At 37.1% G+C, this 17,334-nt stretch overlaps 1 protein-coding gene across 1 annotated transcript in view; it reads right to left on the bottom strand.

Moving 5' to 3' along the window:
• ADCY1 (adenylate cyclase 1) overlaps nt 1-17,334 on the bottom strand; it is a 255,805-nt gene that overhangs the window by 126,779 nt on the left and 111,692 nt on the right. The window contains exon 4 of the mRNA XM_075212665.1: nt 2,612-2,723. Within this exon, the coding sequence (XP_075068766.1) occupies nt 2,612-2,723 (112 nt within the window). The remainder of the gene's footprint in view (nt 1-2,611; nt 2,724-17,334) is intronic.

Here is a 17,334-nt window from a genome sequence, read left to right as displayed (position 1 = left end):
GAGCTGACTATATTCAGCTAAAAGGAAAGAAAGGACAGAGTTCTTAGAGAACAAACATTCAAATATTTCAAAAGTTGCTTTTTCTACTGGAACATCCGGGAGACTCCCAGAATATTGTGATATCTCCCCAACTCCCAGGAACAAAGGCTAACCTTTCAGATCCCCACTGTGCATCCTGTACTACAAGAAAATGGCCAGCGCTCACATGGTATTGTTATACTATTATTGTATGTTATATCAGGTTATCCTATATATAGAATATAACAATGAGACATAATTAGCACATACTTAGCAACTTCAATAAAAGACTCACCAGAAACATTGTTCACCAGTTTATTAAATATAAAATTAAATCTTCATTCTTAATCCGTAAATAATCCCCATGTATAAAAAAAAAACATACTAGTGCTGACCACCAATAAATGGTCAAAGCAGGATATCTTATGAGCATATTCCCACTCTTGTGATTGGCTGACAGTGAAGGGGAGTCTAGAGGATTCCTTGCATTAATAATTTTGTTGTAGTCAGCATTAACTGTTTTATTTCCACAGTAATAGAGACCAATAATTAAAGACTTGCTTAACTCTATTTATGTAAAAATTCAAAAACAAATTAAAGCTACTAGGATGCTCCAGGCATGTGGGAAACAAAATGCAGGACAACTATATCACATATCCAAATATTCCATACTAGTCTGTTTGTCTTGCAATGCATAGCTATGTAGATTGACTTTTTCCCATTCATTTAAATGCTCCCATTCCTTTTAAAAGGGCAGTCTACTTCAATAAGGTTTCTGTAGCACAAAACTAACAACACCATTAAAATTAATGTACTATCAAAATTAATGGGGAAAAAGCTCCAAGAACTTGGAAAAAACATTGCTGGTAAAATCATTTTTTTTAAATTAAATTTAATCAAATTAGATCTTTACAAATCACATGATTTTCAAATAAAAAGGTTAGATAGTGACAAGTAATTCACATTTTTTGTGATTTTTAATCATTTTGCTATTCACATGTGCCACTATGTTTAAAATTTGACTCTGTGGTTTCCCAGTTACATATAATATGTTAATATATTATAGATTTGGCATCTCTGAATAAAACCTTATCTTGGTTCATGATTTTTAGATCTTTTGGGGGGAATTCAATTCCCCCCGAAGTACCGCCGCACTAAAACTATTACCGTTATTACAGTAATAGTGCGCGTAATTACCGTTATTACGGGGGGAATTGAATTCCCCCCTTTATGTCAGTATATAAATGATTTTTAACACGATTTTCCTAAATAACCAACACATACAAGGCAATGAGATTATTTTGTAAAACTACACTTTAGGAAAATCTGCCCCCTAAGTTAAATAAATAGTGGAAAAAAAGAGATTTTCAATAATTAAGGGCTGTCAGCTGTCCAACGTTTTATTTCCTAATAATCAGTTTGCACCTTAAGCTTTTATATAATTTTTTTCTTTTGCCTAACTTGTTTCACTGTTGATTTCAAACATTGTAACAAAATGATTTGGATCACGAGTCAAATACAAAAATAGTATGAGTAAATCAATCTTATCTTAAATAGTACAAATATAGTTGACATATAAAAGAGACATATTTGTTAATCTGCATTACTGACTCACATTAAAATAACAGTCAACAATGAAGGCATATTTTTGTGCATATTCTGGGAAAATTATTGTTTCTATATTTATCAAACAATGAAGTTGATGTGCGGAAAGTGTCTATTTTTCTGCTCACAGTGGCTGATGTAATTGAGGATCTTTGGTGTGTGGAAGGTGGCCTGTGGAATATGGCTGATGGGCTGTGCAATAAGTTTTGGGGTTAAATGTGACTGGTTTTAGTACAATGCGGCAGGAGTCTATACACGATTTCTGGAGTCTGTGGATAGTGACTGAAGTCTGCAATGAGGCTATGAAAGGCTAACTTAGGAACTGCAAAACTGCATCATGTGTTACGAGATGTTCTAGATTGTTCCTAACCCAGTTGACTTTATAACCTATGATGCATTGTATGTAGACTCTAAGGTGCAAATGTACTAGTTTTCAAGTGTAAGTGCATGGATTTATGGGCTAAGGAGGCAAGTGTTTTCAGGGATGAAAACGCTTTCACTATCTTTAAATTGGGGAAGTTCCTTGTTTATTGGGAATTAGGCATATTAGAATTCCTTCTTTTGTACCCACATGAAACCATGAGATTTTGCATAGCAGGACAATATTATTTAAAAGTGATAATGGGAAGGAACATTTTGTCGGGGCATTCCTTCCCTATCAAGAGGGTGTCCAGTGTCTTTCTCTTCACATAAGATATTCATTTTTCCCCCATGTATAAGTTGGTAAAAATTGGGTCTCATCCTATACCTTAAAGGGGACTTATTTTACATCTCTCAGTTGTCTGTCTGCAGAAGAGCGCATTTCAAGGTCCACTTTGGCAAAGTAATAAAGAATTGAAACACACAAATGTGTCACATCTAATAGTGGTATATGTAATAAAGACAGTCAAGAATTGCATATCTTATGATTAATTTAATACATAGCCTAAGCAAGCAGTATTTTAAGCAACGGCAGTTAAAACAAATAAAATAGAAATTTGAAACCTACTGTTGCCAGTTCATCAAACTTTCCAAACAGTTCATTTAACAGCTTAACCAGCTCTTGCGCTGTACACTGGGATGCCAAGCTGGTGAAACCAACTATATCTGCAAATAAGATGCTGGGGGGAAAAAAGAAAAAATGTTAGAAATTGTCACTGTTCACACTAAATACTATTTAAAGGTTTCCTCACAATAATCTCACTCACCATACTAAGATAGGCAGCATTGCTTGAACAAACATGTAAAGGGATACTAAAGATAAAATAAAAACTATACTTTATAGTTTTAAATAGAGAATATTAAAGATCAGGCTTTCACTTTTTTTCATGCTAAACTTCCATAAAAGAACTAGTATAGCCACCTTTTTAATTTTATGAAAGACTGTATTATTGATCTAAAAATATAACTGTAATAACTGATGTACTTATGCTTTACTATATTTACTTGACATGCTGTCAGTTTTAGGGCTAGATTTACTAAGCTGCGGGTTTGAAAAAGTGGGGATGTTGCCTTTAGCAACCAATCAGATTCTATCTGTCAGTTTGTTGAAGGTACTAAATAAATGAAAGCTAAAATCTGATTGGTTGCTATAGGCAACATCCCCAGTTCTTCAAACCCGCAGCTTAGTAAATCTAGCCCTTAGACTTTAAAGAAAGTAGCCATCACTTAGGATGGTGATGTTTCACTATCTTGCATGAGTGGTTGCTCTGGATTGTGTAAAAGCTTTAAATCTACAAGGTTTATTGACAGGTTTATTGGCATGCAGATGGCATTTAGCGATGGCTGCTGGATAGATCAGTTTTGTGCCCCACCTTCCACATAATCATCTTTCACAAATATAAAACAGTTAAGAATGTGTGGAAAACAGTGGGAAGTTACAAGGTGGTGCCAATGAGTGTCATCTCAGCAAAGAGAGGGTTCGTTTTGAATATCTGCTCTAATACCATCACAGTTTGAATGCTGGACCCAAAGGTTTCGACTGTCATTACTGTTGCCATCTCTGTTCCTTCTTTGGTAATCTGCACTATTTCCTTGGTAGCAGCAGATACCACACCAACTTCTGCAACCATGTGGACCAAGTGTCCACACTCTGCTTTCACTAGGGAGAATTGTGCCAAAGAAAAATACCAAGTATTCATCTACTCCAAGCTGACAGATAACCCCATCTGCACATGTAGAACAAAGCAAAAGCTTTCTCCAGAACAAGAGAATAGAAGTTCTGTTAAGGATAGTAGTATTTGCCAGTCAGTGTCTTAATAATTCTACAAATCTGAATAACTCTTCATCTTCTATGTCTACACTTTCATCTGTTTCTCCTCATTCTAATCAAACCACACCAATTGTAGCTGCACAGAAATGACAAACACCAATGGCTGCTTTCATACATATGGCTAATGATGCTTCTGTCCTTCACCAGCCACACATTTATCCAACACACTTTACGTATCACTTGTTCCCCATATCTCTTAGATTGCATGTTCAATTGGGCAGGGCCATCATTACCTTCTGTTTCATGTCATTGTATGTTATTTATTTGTATCAATGTACAGTGCCATGTAATATACTAGTTCTTTATAAATAAAGCATAATAATATTAATAATGACAGAAAGCAACTAAAAGGAAAGAGCCAGTGATGTCACTAACTGAAATTATATTTATAAATTTCTTTGGTCCTGTCCAATTAAGACAGTAAAGATTTGGTATGTGGCTGCATAGAGCATTTTATTTTTATGCTTGTTATATGAAAGTTTTCTGCTTTTTTATTTAGCTGTCTTTATACCTTTTCCTATAGTCCATTCTAGGGACAGTAGGAGCCAACCTATGAATGGTTCAGGGGAAGGTAAAGGTGAATGTCTTTGCTAACCTTTCCTTTTTACAAATTGTGTTTATAGATGTTCACTGACCCCCGTGTTTTGGTTTTAGTTTTGGATCTGTATTAACTTCGTGTTTTGGTTTTGATTTTCGCAAAACCGCCTTCACGTGTTTTGGTTTTGGATCTGTATTTTTTTGAAAAATTACTAAAACATTCTAAAATCACATAATTTGGCTCTTTTTTGTTCATACATTATTATTAACTTCAAAAACACTAATTTTTATTCATTTACGGTCAATTTGGAGCACCTCACAGGTCATAATATTATTTTAATACAGTTTCAGCCAATGTGACTGGAGAGACAAGAACACTGTCTTCTACCCCTGTTTCTGTGTTAGCAATAGCACTCAGCAATGTGACTGGAGACTGGAGAGTGACAAGAACACTGCCACTCTTGTTTCTATTTGAACAATAGCACTAAGCAATGTGACTGGAGAGACTGGAGAGTGACAAGAACACTGTTTGCTATCCCTGTTTCTGTGTTAGCAATGGCACTCAGCAATGTGACTGGAGATTGGAGAGTGACAAGAACACTGCCAACCCTCCTGTTTCTGTATGAGCAATGGCACAGAGCAATGTCACTGGAGACTGATAAGAACACTGCCACCCCTCCTGTTTCTGTGTGAGCAATTATACACAACTATGTCACTGGAGACTGACAAGAACACTGCCAGCCCTCCTGTTTCTGTGTGAGCAATTATACACAGCTATGTCACTGGAGACTGACAAGAACACTGCCACCCCCCCTGTTTATGTTGTGAGCAATGATGCTGCTCAATGGCACTGGAGACTGCCAAGAACGCTGCTACCACTCCTGTGTCTGTCTGAGAAATGGCGCTGAATCTCGATGGAGAGAGTTACATATGGTATCCAAAACTCGTGAGATCCGACGATGCGCCGATGACGTTTTGCCTCAATTTCAGTTCCGAGGATGCGGGAAAGTACTTGGATTGATAAAGTTTTAAAAAAAACTGAACATCCCTAATTTTGTTACACTTGTTGTTGTTGTTCTTTGCATAACTAATTTTACACCACATAAGAGGTAGTGGAGGTCACCTCTGCTGTAATTTTGGAGCATAGATTTGTTGTATTTAAAAAAAAAAAAAAAAGAAACAATTTTTACATAAGGTGCTACTCTATATATATATATTCATTTATTAAAATGTAAATAGGTAACCAGCGCTAGGAAGTACTCCACAAATTGTATTCAATTAATGTACAATTTTGTAGTAAGAAACATATAATAAGTATATCATAAATTAACACATATAAATAAAAAAGTAGTAGAATTTAAACTCAATAAATTGACTTGACAAATCCAACATTTATTATGCATTGAGGAACAACACCAAAAGGCACAACTAGAGGATAAATCCATTGGTCCTCTTGTTTAATACCGGCAATAAAAACATAATATCTCATTAATAAATACAAAAGGTAAACATATAAAAAAAATGTTTTCACTCTTGGCAAGTAATATCCCAAATAAATATTAGAAGGTAACAAGTCAATGATTGGCTTCAAATGTTCACATAGGTAGTAATTAGAGATGCTCAGGCTCAGTTCCCAGAGAATTGAACACACCCGAACTTAGCAGATTCGAGTTACGCGCGCCCTCGGAGTTGAAAACGATGCAAAACGTCATTGTTGCATCGTCGTATCTTGGATCTCGCAAGCTTCAGATTCTATAAGTACCGTCCACCACAGCGATCCAGCGACATTTCACATTGGGACACAGAAGGGGTAGCACAGTTCTTGGCAGTCTCTAGTGCAGTTGGGCAGCGTCATAGGTATAATAGAAAAAGAAGGGTAGCAGTGTTCTTCAAAGTCTCCAATGACATTCAGGAGAGCTCCATTGCTCCATTGCTAATTGTCATTGCTGAAATACAAATAATAGGTCTGGCAGGCTTGGTCTTCTAAATCTGCAGTCACATTGTTAATTGCACCAGTTTTTTTCTTTTCTGCCACTGCTGTGTGGCAATGTTTCCTAGATGTGCTAGGAACTGTCGTGTGTTTGAGTCATTGATCTGTCGCTTAGCATCCAGCCAGGTCCCTGCAGTCTTTGTTTGAAAGTGTATGAAAATAATATTGTGACCTGTGAGGTGGTCAAAATTGACTGCAAATGACTTGAAATTAGTGTTATTGAGGTTAATAATAATGTAGGGGGAAAAAAAGCAAAGACATGTGATTTTAGAAAAAAAAAATAGGTATTTTAGAAAAAAAAATCGGGATACAAAACCAAAACCAAAACATGCAAGGGCAGTTTTGCCAAAACCAAAACACGAAGTTAATTCAGATCCAAAACCAAAACCAGAACACGGGGGTCAGTGAACATCTCTAGTAGTAATTATCCACTCCTAGGAAATATGTTCCAATACACTGTATAGCTTTATTCAGTAGTTGTGTTGTTGTGCTGTTACTTTACAATAGTAAAGTCTTGCCCGGATTGGTGGCCACCTTTATAATATTACTGATTTATATCCAAAAATATAGTGTTAATGTCCAACCCGATTTATAAATAAATATTGCATGCTGAAACCTCCGTGAGAAAGAAGCTGTATTCAGTTCTTTTTATTTGACACAATTATTTGGCCAGTATGGACTTTTTCAAAGCTAAATGACACTTCTTGGTTAGATGAATACACACACCCTCATTAATTAGTCCATCATTTTGAAACAATTTTTTTTGCTTATTTTCTGTTTTGTTTTGTTTTTTAAGTGAAAAATAGTAAACAATGTAATTTGTAACATTTTGGTAATTTAAGCTATATAATTAATGTATTAAACAACATAACATGTACATAATTCCATATATGTATGGTCAACCAATTTATAGTGAACAGTGTTGCTGAAGCATTTGTCTCATATAATCTACAGGCTGTGTTATACTGTGCTATAAACAGTCTTTTTTTTCTCTCTAGAAAACCATAATGATTTACAATCTTTTATGCCCCTTCCATCATTGCTAATTCTAAATATTAGCAATGATTAATAATAATTCTAAACATCTAATTTAAACATCTTAGTCTTCCAACCTATTTAGCTGTTTGGTACTTTAACTGTCCTATTACATAGATGCCCACCTAACATATACAATAAATGTAGTGATTAAGTGCATAATTGATAATCTCCTTGAAAGTAATTTAAATTATTTGAGTTAATATTTAAACTGTGTCAAGGGATGGTTGGAAACCGACCACCAGTGTCTTGGAGTATTCAAAGGATCCTCCTTCACTCCCCACTGGTGTATATTGTTTTCTATATATTGTAGGATATTATATATTATAATAAAGAATCAATAAATAAGGGATATCTGTAAAATAAAAAATACAAAATGTCATAGGAATTACTAATACCAACTCAGTCAGTAACATAGAAACACAGAAACATAGATTTTGATGTCAGATAAGAACCACTTGGCCCATCTAGTCTGTCTATTGTTTTATTAACCTATATTAACCTTAAACCCTATTTGATCCTTTATTCTTTATAAGGATATTCTTATGTCTCCCATAAATGTTTCAAATTGTCTACTGTATTAGCCTCTACCACTTTTTATGGATGGCTCTTCCACGTATCCACAACTCTTTCTGTGAAGTAGTTTTTCCTCAAATTTCCTCTGAACCTACTTCCCTCCAGTTACAGTGCATGTCCTCGTGTTCTAATACTTCTCTTTCTTTGAAGAATGTTTCCCTCCTGTATCTTGTTCAAACCCTTGATATATTTGAAAGTTTCTATCATGTCCCCCCTTTCTCTTCTCTGCTCCAAACTATACATATTACGATCTTTTAGAGCCTGATTCACTAAGGAAAGTACTCATTTTTTACTTAAGTTTTCTCCTGGACAAAACATGGTACAATGCAAGGGGTGCACGTTAGTTTATTATTTTGCATATAAGGAATATACTGGCTTTTTTCCCTAGATCAACTTTAAATTTCAGTGTGCAAATAAGCTATCAAGTATTTGTGTGCTACATGCAAAAACAGCCAGTATTTTACTTATTCACAACATAATTAACTAATTTGCACCCCTTGCATTGTAGCATGGTTTTGTCCAGAACACTTACGAAAGAAAACGTACTCAATTTTTTGCTTAACTTTCCTTAATGAATCAGGCTCTTAGTTTTGTGCTGTAGGCAACATTTTAGTTGCCCTTTTTTGTACATTGTCTAATGTATTAATATCCTTTTGGAGATAATGACTCCAGAATTGAATACAGTATTCTAGATGAGGCCGTACCAATGACCTATACAGTGGCATTATTACTCCTTTCTTTCTACTACTGATTTATCTCCCTATGCAAATAAGCATCTGATTCACCTTCCTCATTGATTTGTTACATTGCTTACCTGCCTTTAAGTCACCTAAAATAGTCACCCATAGATCCCTTTCCTCCTCAGTAGTTTCCAATGTAGTGTCATTAATACTATATTTAGCCTTTGGGTTTTTGAGACTCAAGTTCAAGCTCAGTAAGCCCCATCATTAAACTCAATAGCTTTATTTACACCCTATGGATGCAATGTTGCCAGAACGTATACCCTCCACTACTGTATTCTTAAGCTTTATATGTTCCCTATAAGGGGCAAGGCTTTAAAGTCCCCTTAATGGACTTGTGAAAAATGTGTGCAGACGCTATGGGCCTGATTCATGTTCTGGCGCATGTCAATTTACATAGTGTATCTAGCACATGCTCAGAAACAAACCTTATACCAAAGAACCAAACCGCATGCAATTCATGTAAATTATACTTACAACTGCCTATGATTTAAAAGGGGGAGGGGGGGGGACTAATATAGGGCATTTCAAGGGTGTTCTGATGTAGTCCTGGGTTACTCATAAGTATGCTTGGTTTCACCTTGGTTTGCACCAGCTACAGGGCAGGTGTAAGTGAGGAATGGTAGTGATGACTGACAACAGCAAAGTCATTGTTTTAAATGCTACACATTTGTGTGCCACTAGCTATCACAGAACATTAGCATTTAGGTAAGATACAATATAAAAAGGCATTGCAGTCGATTCATTAAGGAACGCAAATGCTGACATATGGTGTATTTTGCGTAAAATTCGCTCTGCGCATGTCCAGAATCGGACTAAATGCCAGTAATGTAGCCTATAAATTGATTTGAGCAACTTCCATTTTCTTTATTTGTCTGAGAGGCATGTTGATGTCAGTAGCTAAAGGGGGAGTGCTGACATTGGATTGCTATTTGGAGGCTTCTGGGGTACCTCTTTGGTAAGTTAGCTCTCAATTTAAAAACACATATGTATGGCCCAAATATATGGGACTCTCATTGTTTAGAGTAGGACCACCCTATTAGCAAAAGCACCGTGGAGTGGTGGGTGGCTTCAACATACATTTGCAAATGTGTGCAACTAAGACTTTTGTATTTTTATCTACAGTAGAAATAGCAGATCTGTTGCTGGCTATAGCAGTGTGCTGGGGGTATTTGTCTGTGTTTGTTCCTTTAAGGATAACCCCACCCTTTCATGCACCTGATGTAGCCTATAAATTGATTTGAGCAACTTCCATTTTCTTTAAATGCCAATAAATGCAGCAACTTCCAATTAATCTTTAAGTGCAAAGGACCATTGCGACAGTCTACGATTTCAGGGGCAGAATGGAAATGGGACTGAGTGTATACACGGAGTCAATGTACTGTATGCAGCAGCATCCCACCATTGAAGCTTCGGGCATCTCAAAGGTACGTGTTTTTCTGTTGTATCATTTGCACCAGCTATAGGTCAGGTGTAAGTGCCAATTACTAGTAATGACGGTCGCGTATGCATGCTAGAACATGTGTTTGTAATCAGGAGCAACTGTAAAAATATATTTTATGTACAGTAGACATTAATAACATCATACCAAATGCATTTTATAAGGGGGGGGATTAAAAGAAAAAAATGTGTCTTTATATTTCAATGTTTTGTCATAAATTACTATATTATTAACTGATGACATTAATTGATAGTTCTTCAGATCTGCTCCTTGTTGAATATGAACATGCTTGATTTACATGCGTTTTTAGAAAAATGCAATTTACATTTGTTTTGTGTGGTTTAAGTAATAAGGCCTGTATGTACAGTACGCGTTAAAAACATCTTTATGGATTCCACACTTCCTTTGCCTTCCAGCCAGCAAATACCAGCTTTTCAAACCAAGAGGCTGTTCTGAGGGCCACGACTTGCAGACTCCCTACAGTGAAGCCCAAGCTTTCTCCTATTCTGCAAGCAGTAATCTTTTTTGACACTAAGATTCCACCATTTCCTGACCCAGTTCATGACAGAATAATCTGGCTATAGATTCCACTGTCTCTCTCTCTCTCTCTCTCTCTCTCTCTCTCTTTCTCTCTCTTTCTCTTAGGGAATCTAACAAGCCGAGCCAGATATCCTCTGCTGCCTTCATCATTCTGTGACTCCATCTGGAATCTCGGAGTGTAGGGCAATACATAGTTGAATTCTGAACCCAAGCATCCGAGCTTCAATGCATAATGATGCTTTAATGGCCACATTCCAGGTGCTCTCATCTTCCTTGGATAATCTAATTACATAGTGCAGAAGAGAGTAATCCAATAGAAGGATGGTTCTCGTCAAACTGCTATCAAATTGGCCACTGCTTCAGGCACCTGCAGTGTTTCCTGAGAAGCTCATGTAGCTTGGACATACTCGTTTATATCCTAAGAAATGGGAAAGGAGGTTTTAAAATAGTCTCTGTCTATATTGTGCTGCACCTGATCACCTGACTGCAGAATGTCACAAGAGATTGGGAAAGGACAAAGCCTTGGTTGTATAGGAGAGGCCATGCTGGGTTCATCTGACTCTTCTCCTTCTAATGACCTCAATCAGAATTGTATCACTCCAGTTACTGTTTATGGTCCAGGCAGTTACATTTTGTTCTCTACCAGACATGCATTCTGGGAACTTCAGTGCTATTTCCTAGATCTATAAATATGGAATTCCAACTCAGGATCTGGATCAACCAGATTTTATCACGTCCATCAATGGTAGGAAAATTTCCGGTGGTACCATACTCCTTAGAATCATTCCTCAAACTCTTCAAGTGGGAGCGTTATCAAAGAATATATTTTGTTTCTTGTTATTGCCATGACAATTATTTCATTTTGGGCCTTCCTTGGGTGTCTTTATTCTCCAGTTATTGACTGACATTCCTCCAAGGTTATATCCTGGGGTCCTGTGTGTTACCATCAATGTCTCTGGCACACACCTGTCTCTGGGTTCTTGAAAACTGTAGTGCAAAATGGCCTTTAACACCAGGGATGGGCATTATTAATGTTTAGTAATGCCTTTTGAATTCTTTAAACCCCCACTGTCTTATAGAGTTTTGTTACTGAAATTTTTTGTAACATACTATACTGGTTTGTTCATCTTATACTTGGATGATATCTTGACTTTCTATCAGGGCAGTCAGAGCCACAAAAAAATTGTTATCGAGGACCAAGTCCTTACATCCTTTTGCATAGCATATCTTGTATGATTACACACTGTGCATACCCAAAAAGGACATTATGCCAATGAGTGCAATTGCAAATAATTTATATCCACAATGTACCTGACCTTTACTTAAAACTTGAGGTGGATGGGGGGAGCGGTGCAGACTAACCTAGACTGTGCACAGTAAGGACGTCTTAACGCAGATGCATCAAATTTAACTCTTGTGTTTCTTGTGAGTACGCTTGTTTTCAGCTGTATCTTTTACACCTGCTACCGAGCAGTATAAATGCCGGATGATAGTGATGACCGAGACAGCATAGTCTTTGATTTAAAAATGACATATGTGTCTCAGTAGCTATCACAGAACCATTGTATGCATTTAAGATTTATTTTCAAAATGAATTGTATGCATTGCAGAGTTAATTAGTTACTTTATGTAAAATAATTTATGAAATAAAAAATGGATTATATTTGAAATACTTTTTTTATTTATTATATTGTTAGCAGTTTTTATTTTATTTTATAATAAAATATAATTTATGTTCGTTCTGATGTAAAATGAATGTATTATTTATAAATACAACTTCATTTTCCTGGCTATTTGGTTTCTGGTTCTGGTCTTCAAATGGATCCTGATAAGATCATATCAACTAGGGTCTGGCCTCAGCCTACTATACTCAAAGCAATCAAATGCTTTCTGTGATTTTTCAATTATTACCACCAGTTTATTAAAAGCTAATGTTCTCATCATGGCCTTAACCAGGTCATCTGCTAAACCAAAGAATTGTCTGCCTGAGGCATCTCATGTCTTTAATCAATTAAAGGAAGCGTTTTCCTCAGTTCACATCAACCAGATATGTCTCACCCCTTAATTCTTGAATTTGAAGCCTCTTCTCCCAGCATTCTTTCTTTATTTTATATGGTTTTCATCCGCATCTTCTTAGTCTGTTGTTTGTTCCGTCTTCTGAAGTTACTTTGGTTGACTTCTCTTCTGAGAATTTTCTAACATCTGGGCTCAAGTCAATGAAAATTTAAATTTGTTTTCTCTGGGTTCCTAGCATGAAGTGAGCTCCCCGTTTCATCAGACCATTCAATATTCTGGAAGCTGTTAATCTGCTGGTCTTCAGGATATATAGGATTTATTTCACATTTCTCTGCTGAAACCATTGCTCATTAACCAGTTTTCTTTCTCCAGTTCTACTCCATTTCTGTATAAGGACAGAGGAATATAAGATCAAATAAATCCTGGATTCTTGACTAGCCAAAGGCGTTTTACAATTTCTGCTCGATTGGATGGAGTATGGACCCAAAGAATGCACCTGAGTCAATGCCTCTCATTTCAGTACTCCTTACCTTTTTAAACCTATAATAAGAAATATGTTTTGTTGTTGTTAGGAGTCCACCTTTAAGCGGAGATGAGGACACTGTTACGTACCAGACTCTGCTCCAATACAGTGATAAATGAAAATTTACACACATAGTATGAAATGGCATTCCACAGAGTGATGAAGCAAAAGACAGAACAATAACAACAAAAAAATATTTTGCCTGTGATTTTTTTATCTAGAAACTTAGACTTCATCTAGTTTTTTTGCTAGTTTTTAGTTATAGTTATTCTACATTTAACCAATACCAGGACTCCCATAATTTTGAAAGATACAACTTTGAAAATTAAATATAGGAAGCTACTTGAACAGATTCTATTAAATTGGGTGCTTCAAGAATTTAAATTCAAGGAAAATAAGAATGCAATGTTCTAAATTTTCCACAAAAATCAAGTCTGCTTTTTGAAAACTTGAACACATGGGAGCCATACATATAACAAAATCATTTACATTGTTCTGGTTACTAATGCAATGCCTATCTGTTCTGTGCTTATTAGAGTAGATAACTTAAAGCATCAGAAATAATCTCACAATATTACATTTTGATATTTATGAAGTCAGTATGATTGTTCCTAGTGTTCTCCTGATTTTGCTTTCATAAATAGAGAAAATATAAATTACATACTTTATGCAAATTCTACCCCACTTTTTCTCTTGATTCAGCATTTTATGTTGACTTCCTAAAGACATGTGCGTTCCTCATGTGAACAAAGGAGAGGCAGATACTTGCACAGAAATCACTGATCTCTAAGATGAATACCTTGGTGGCATTCAGATGGCAGTTAGCGTAAGCTGCACATTAGCTCAGCTCTGTCCCCAAGCTCTCCCTTTTCCTTATTCTCACAAAATAAAGCATTTGATGTTCCTGAATGCTATTGAAAAATGTCACAGTAGCGCTGAGGATTGACTTCACACCAAAAACAAAACTGATTTAGGATTTACTGAACTACCATCTCTGCTAAGATGTTGAACCATCAGAACTCAAATGTAATTGCTGTTTTACTATCTGTTCAGCTGTTGAGCTACCCAGTGAGCTAAATTGTGATTGCTGTTGCCATCTCTGTTTGGCTGCTGGACCCTCTGCATCCAAATGTCAGCATCCTGGACTCTACATCCCTTGAAGCACTCTCCCTCAGCTACACTCCTAGGCTCAGAAACAGACAAGCTAGGCATTCTACTGTTTTCAAGCTGCACTTTAAGAGTCATACACTCTGAACTCTCCCTCTCTTTCCCTTCCTTAGAAGTCCACACTATTTTCTCCTCTCCAACTCTGCATTGCTGTCATTAACTGCCCCAGGTCCATTTTCCCATTTTCTTGACAACTTTGCTGTATGGCTCATTTACTTCATATCCTTTGATCTTCCAAAATTCCCATTGATAACCCATTGATCATCTCTGTTGCCACGATACTTCTTTCACTTACTTCCTATTTTGGTCTCTCCCAGTGGACTTCCTCTCCCATCAACTGTGATGACCTGTAAAGCTCCATCTCTAGTTTCTCCAGCTTTGCATTCCCACTCTCTGGCCACAACCTCCTTTCCTTCAGTGTCACCTTGCTTCATGTTCTACCCACCTCTAGCATAATCCACACATACACATAAGTATTCTTGACTGAATCCACTTTTCATTTTCACAAAAACAAGTACTTTCTCCTATGACTGCACTGTCCTGACCTAATCAGCCTGCTTCTTTCAACAACAAAACACTCACTTCAGCCCTAGACAATTCATCTCCGCCCATCACATACAATCTCTGTCAATCCAAACCCCAACAATGACACACTAAAGAGACCAACTACTAGAAAAAAGTGCCACTGGATGAAATCTTGTTCCTATCTCTATTTCCTTCACTATAAATTCATCCTTTCACCACACAACACTTTTAATTGCTAAACAAATATAATTCAAATCTCTAATTCTAAATTACATTACCTCTTTGCCACTTTAAACTCAGTTTTGTGCCTAGCTAAACTTCCTCAGGGATTTTGGCCCCTACTTCAAAGACAAAATAGATGCCATCTGACAATATATTTCCTCATGCCAAATTCCACACATTCCACCCACACTACTCACTTTTTCCTACACTCCCCAATCCACCCTCAATGCATTCTCCCCAGTAATTGAAAATGTAGTGTCAACATTCATCTCATTGTTTCAGTCTAAATCCTGACCCCTTGATCCTTTTTCCTCCCAACTTCTCAGCTTCCTCTCCCACACTGCATGCCCATCTCTAGCTCACTTCTTTAACCTGTCTCTCTATACTGGCATATTTCCATCCTCCTTTAAACATGCACTCAGCTCACCAATTCTAAAAAAAAATCTGTCGATACAGCTTCTTTCTCCAACTATCGTCCTATTTTTATCCTTCGTTTTGCCTCAGAACTTTTTGAGACACTGGTGTACAACCACCTGTCTCACTTGCTCTCCTCTCATTCCATCCTTGACTCTCTGCAATCGACATTTCATTGAAACTGGCCTCACAAAAGTGATCAATGATCTACTTACAGCCAATTCTAAAGGTCATTTCTCCATACTTATTGTCCTGGATCTCTCTGTTGCTTTTCACACTGTTGATTACCCTCTTCTCAAACACACTTCACTCCATTGGCCTTTGTGACACAGCTCTTTCTTAGTTTGCTTCCCACCTATCAAACAGCTACTTTAGTGTTTTTACCTCTGGCACATCCTCCCTTCCACTCCCACTATCTGTTTGGGTCTCACAAGCCTCTGATATTGGCCCTTTACATTTCTCACTATAAACCTCTTCCCTTGGGGAACTGATTTGCTCCTTCAGCTTCCAGCACCACCTCTACACTGACAACACCCAAATCTATATCTCTTCCCTTGACCACTCCCTTTCTGCACTGTCTTGTGTAACCAATTGACTTTCTGCTATCTCCACATGGATGTCCCAATGTTACCTAAAGTTCAACATGTCCAAAAGTCACCAACTACCCTCAAGTTTCCTTCCCTGTCAAAAAAACATAACAATTTTCTCAGTCTCCCAAGCTTGCTGTCTTGGAGTCACACTTGACTCTACCCTCTGCTTTTTTCCCTCACATAAACTCTCACTCTCTGTCCTGCCAACTCCACCTTAGAAACATTACCAGAATATGCACTTCTCTTACACAACATGGTTTCAAAACTCTTATCCACATCTCCCGTCTTGAATACTGCAACCTCCTGCTAGTCTGGTTGTTCCCTCACCTGTGTATCCCCAGTTCAATCCATCTTAAATGCTGCTGCAATACTGATCCTCCTCTCTCACTGCTGCACATATGTAAATCATTTCACTGGCTCCCTGTGTTTTCAAGAATACAATCCAAATTACTCACCCTATGCTACAAAGCCCTCAACATCTCTTCAAAATACTCTTGCTCTCTCAGATATAACTCTGACCTGCACCTCACCTCGTCTCTGGTAACCACCTTTCCCTCCCACCTACAAGACTTTTCCCATGCTGATAACCACTTATGGAATTCCCTACCATGCCCAATCAGGCTTTCCCACAAACTTTAAATCTTTAGACGCTCTCTTTATTTAAGCTTAACCATACTGATGTTACTCACACTAATGCACCTTCAAAACTGTGGTAATCTCCACTCTGAGCCATAGCTGCTCCTTTTGTTCTAGCTGTGCCCTGTTTCACTTAGAATTTAAGCACTCTCATGAGCAGGGCCCTACTGACCCTTTGCTTTCATGTTTGCATTTATTTTATCTACCTTACATGTCCCTGCTTTATATATGGCCTGTTTTGTGTATTGTGGAGCACTATGGCACCTTACCAATCTATGATAATAAATATAACAATAATAATACTGGTACAAGAATAGGGGAAGTTAGAAGATGGCAATAACAGCAGCTAAGTGAAGTCTGTTTTACTATTCTATAGCTTAAGCATTGTTTTACTTAAATGATAGTGGATGGGGTTTAACATGAACATGCAATTGACAAACTGAGCAACTAGTGCTCAATCAAGCTGGTTTCCTCTAAGAGTGGTCCTCCATCAGTATACTAGCACAAA

The sequence above is a fragment of the Mixophyes fleayi genome, chromosome 5 (assembly GCF_038048845.1).
Source record: "Mixophyes fleayi isolate aMixFle1 chromosome 5, aMixFle1.hap1, whole genome shotgun sequence".
NCBI lineage: Eukaryota > Metazoa > Chordata > Amphibia > Anura > Limnodynastidae > Mixophyes > Mixophyes fleayi.
The sequence above is the reverse complement of the archived record's forward strand: the minus strand, read 5'-3'. Positions and strand labels throughout refer to the sequence as shown.